Below are 1,205 nucleotides of genomic sequence, written 5' to 3'. Positions count from 1 at the left end.
TAATTTATCCAGATATAAATAAGCTTGAGTATGTTGATATAATCTTACAAGAGAACATCTTGTTTGAGAAGAAATGAAATGAGACATACAAAGACATCAAGACTTCATTCTGCCTCAAAATACAAAAAGGAAACTAAGTCTCCTCATGTTTTTCCTAGAATATACTCACACTCGCTGATGAAATGTTGTCTGAGCTCCGGGTTTTGGTGACCGGAGGAGCATTGGCACAGAGGTTGAGGTGTGTGGTGTCTGTGGAATGGCGGCGGTACTGGGGAAGTCCAATAGGGGATATGTTACCCTCTTCCCCCTCACTCTCACTCACAAAGCCATCTAGGCCGGCCCAGCTGATCAGGGGACAGGAAATTTGAGATCAACATTAGTTTACAAAAATGCTGAGGAGTTTACTACAAGTATTCATTCCATGTAGGTTAGAAAAATGAACATGGATCATTAAGCAAAATAGAGGGAGGGCAAAAAAAACAAACTAATAGATTTGAAGATTAACTTCTTTCCTATAGCAGTATTATATTCATTTTCTAATTTTCAGTTTAATCCCACAATTAACATGTGATCACTTTTTTTTCCAATGGATGTGTTCATGATCCAAATTTATATCTTTACAACAGTACAGTATCAGAATGTGTGTAACCATAATAAGATGTATAAAAGTTAATCACATCAGCACAAAGTGGCTATAAACATTAAGAAAAAGGACATGGAGAGACTTTCCCTTACAGAAGTGAAGATGCCACAGGCCAGGATGCTCTATTTGCAGCATCACGATTGATCGAAGCATTGTTTCTTCGCTCGCAGCCAATGCCATCTGAAAGGAAAAAGAAAAGAAAAAATCATTTATTCCTATTAAAGCAGAAATTCATGTTTATGTGGGCAAATCTGACGCAAAACAATATGCTTGTAAATGAACACCTTGTTAACGAAATGATGCATTCAGTATTGGTTAGGAAAATGGATTTCTTCATTTTTACCTTGCAAATAAAGTAGATGAACCAAAATCTCATATACAAATAAAAATATAAGAGCAAAGTATATTGTCACATTGGTATTACTTGTAATACTTAAATAAAAATACATCCCATATAACAAATATAATTCAATAAATAAATCATGACAAGTTTAAGAACTGGATAAAATGAATTAACTTAAATCTGGGCTTTCACAATATAGGAGAAAGAAAGAAATAGAAG

At 34.5% G+C, this 1,205-nt stretch overlaps 1 protein-coding gene across 1 annotated transcript in view; it reads right to left on the bottom strand.

The window, feature by feature from the left end:
• The window catches only part of LOC119586382 (uncharacterized protein DDB_G0285291-like), a gene marked incomplete at its 5' end in the record, with an annotated part of 6,633 nt that overhangs the window by 1,890 nt on the left and 3,538 nt on the right, over window positions 1-1,205 (bottom strand). Inside the window, 2 exon segments of the mRNA XM_037935102.1 lie at window positions 170-344; window positions 736-823. Of these exon segments, the coding sequence (XP_037791030.1) occupies window positions 170-344; window positions 736-823 (263 nt within the window).

This window comes from Penaeus monodon, chromosome 21 (genome assembly GCF_015228065.2).
Source record: "Penaeus monodon isolate SGIC_2016 chromosome 21, NSTDA_Pmon_1, whole genome shotgun sequence".
Taxonomy (NCBI): Eukaryota; Metazoa; Arthropoda; class Malacostraca; order Decapoda; family Penaeidae; genus Penaeus; species Penaeus monodon.
The sequence above is the reverse complement of the archived record's forward strand: the minus strand, read 5'-3'. Positions and strand labels throughout refer to the sequence as shown.